The 2,263-nt window shown below is 38.9% G+C and overlaps 1 protein-coding gene across 1 annotated transcript; it reads left to right on the forward strand.

Moving 5' to 3' along the window:
• The first annotated feature begins 889 nt into the window (after positions 1-889).
• Positions 890-1,519, forward strand: LOC132182756 (uncharacterized). Its single transcript, XM_059596088.1, has one exon. It carries the CDS (start codon positions 1,006-1,008, stop codon positions 1,414-1,416), a length of 411 nt encoding a protein of 136 aa, XP_059452071.1. The 5' UTR covers positions 890-1,005; the 3' UTR covers positions 1,417-1,519.
• The last annotated feature ends 744 nt before the right edge of the window (positions 1,520-2,263 follow it).

Consider the following 2,263-nt stretch of genomic DNA (forward strand, 5'->3'; position numbering starts at 1 on the left):
GGGAATCCAGATTGTATTCCCAATTTGCCACTAAATGATAGAAGTTGGCCGTGTGCTACATGTCTCAATTTGTAATGTCTAAGTAGTAAAGCAGGGGAATCAAACTTTTGCAGAAAAATGTAAAGGTCTGCAGACTGTGGGAAAAATTCAATGATCCGTAGAGAGGGTCTGCAGGTGTTTGGGTTCTTGGAACCTTGACCCTTATCAATTAATTATGATTCTGTTCACTGGTGAAGACTTGTCTAATTAAATTCTGTCTCTATTGACTTTATCTATCTAATCCAGCTTTACATATCTTTTTCTGCTTATCCCTTTAGCAAAACTATATACTAAATAATATAATGTTGGCCATTCATTTAACACTTTTATTTGTTAGCATATTTGATTGAATTCAGTTGAATTTTATAAGAATCAAAACTTAGGGGCATCCTTCCTTTACAGAGGACAGTGGACTACCCCTCAATGGTGGAAGCCGGGAGTGGTTAATCAACCCTCACTTCGTGAGAAGCATCCTCCCCTCATTAAGGGGTGATCGACGATTGATTGTGACATGAATTCACGTGCGCATGTGTGCATCTAACTCTTAGCTCATGATAAGTTTGGTATTTCTAATATCTCCTTTGATGCATTGAACTCCATGGCTTAGGTGCTCTTACAAAAGATGAGTCATTCATGAGCACCTTAAAAAGATTGGTGAAAGAGTAAATCAGTTGTTAGCTATAGCCTATTGACATAAGAGCATCTATGGGGAGTGTGGTGGCTTGTCAATTTACACTTTCCTTGTCGTTGAATAAAAAGTAGATAAAAGAATTTAATAACCACCAGTGCTCAACAGCTTCCTTGCTCGCATTTAATGCACTCAACAGTTCCTGCAAACCAACCACTTTCTTCCACAAAAATCAACCACAAGAAGTATTAGCTGCTCAGATTAATCCACATGCAGGCATATATTTGTATGTGTATATATATCTGGGTTGTCTTTATTTTTTGTTTTTCAAAACAGCCATGTCTGTGACTGAGATGGCCTCAATCCCCAAGTTTTCTTACCAAAGGCTTGGACATGAAGGTGGGTTTGATGATTACGATGAAGAAAGAGACGACAGAGATGGGGTTGTGAGATCGAGGAACAACTGGTACAGCAGGTCCAAAAGGGCGCCTTCTAGGAGGAGATTCAGGCTTAAGGTCCCAAGCTTGAGGAGATTCTTGAGGAGGAAAGTTAGGCTGCTCTCTGCAGTCAAAGTTTCATGGGGTAGGGTGTTGAAGAGATTGAAGGAGGGTCAGGCTCACTTCGGTGATCTTTTCGCTGGAAACTATCTGCTCATTCAGGTCAACCCTATCCCATTGAAGTCCCTCAAGAAGGATTATGACCTCAAGGCTCTGTCCTCAAGGCACTCTCTTCCAAGACTTGCTGCTTAATGGGTGCTCTCTCTATATATATGTGTGTGCTCCTGTAATGCAATTGTAAGAGTACTTTGGGTGTAATTCTTCTAAGAATACTTTCTCTGGCTTTTTTGGTTAATTACCTGTTTTCTTTTCCATGAACTTTGTTGGTAGAAGGGTTAGGGGATATGAACCTTCTTCAAGATTTGGAACAAAAAATAAATTTTATTAAGGAATGAATTTGTTAGGAAATTAACAAACCAAATGGAGAAACTTCTCGCAACTCACTTGAGCGATCACAAACAGAAACTTCGCTCGAGTATGCGCTACACTAGCTCGATTATGATGCGACGATAGTTCGAACAAACACGGAACATAAACTTTGCTTGAACCTCGCGCAATGGTGGCCGGAACAAGCCGACGACAATTACATTTGATTTAAATTCAGATCATCTACTTCTCAGCTCATATCCCCTAGATTCAAGTCTGCTCTAGTGCTCTGCATTTACAATTTCTATGAGATTTATTTTTTGTAACATATTCATTAATCTCTCCTTTTTAAATTCAAAATTCACTCGTAAATCTCACTAACTCTCTCAACAACTCTCTGTTTAGTTGTTTATAGCTATAGAAAGAAAGAAGTAATATGTCTACGTAGAGAAAGGATCTCATCGTTCATGTACTCGAACCGTATGTTATAACTCACATGGGTTTCATATGGGCCATGACATGATCAGTCCGTATGTGTGAACTACTCACATGGGTTTCATATGGATCAAACATGATAAATGGAGTGGATCTTGGAAAAGGACCGACAAACTTGGAGCATGTGATTCTTATATCAACTTTGCATACGTAAATTCTAAATATTCAACTTTTATAT

The sequence above is a fragment of the Corylus avellana genome, chromosome ca5, assembly GCF_901000735.1.
Source record: "Corylus avellana chromosome ca5, CavTom2PMs-1.0".
NCBI lineage: Eukaryota > Viridiplantae > Streptophyta > Magnoliopsida > Fagales > Betulaceae > Corylus > Corylus avellana.

Excerpts from the sequence above, each read along its gene's own strand:
- LOC132182756 (XM_059596088.1), top strand. The coding sequence starts at position 1,006 with ATGTCTGTGACTGAGATGGCCTCAATCCCCAAGTTTTCTTACCAAAGG.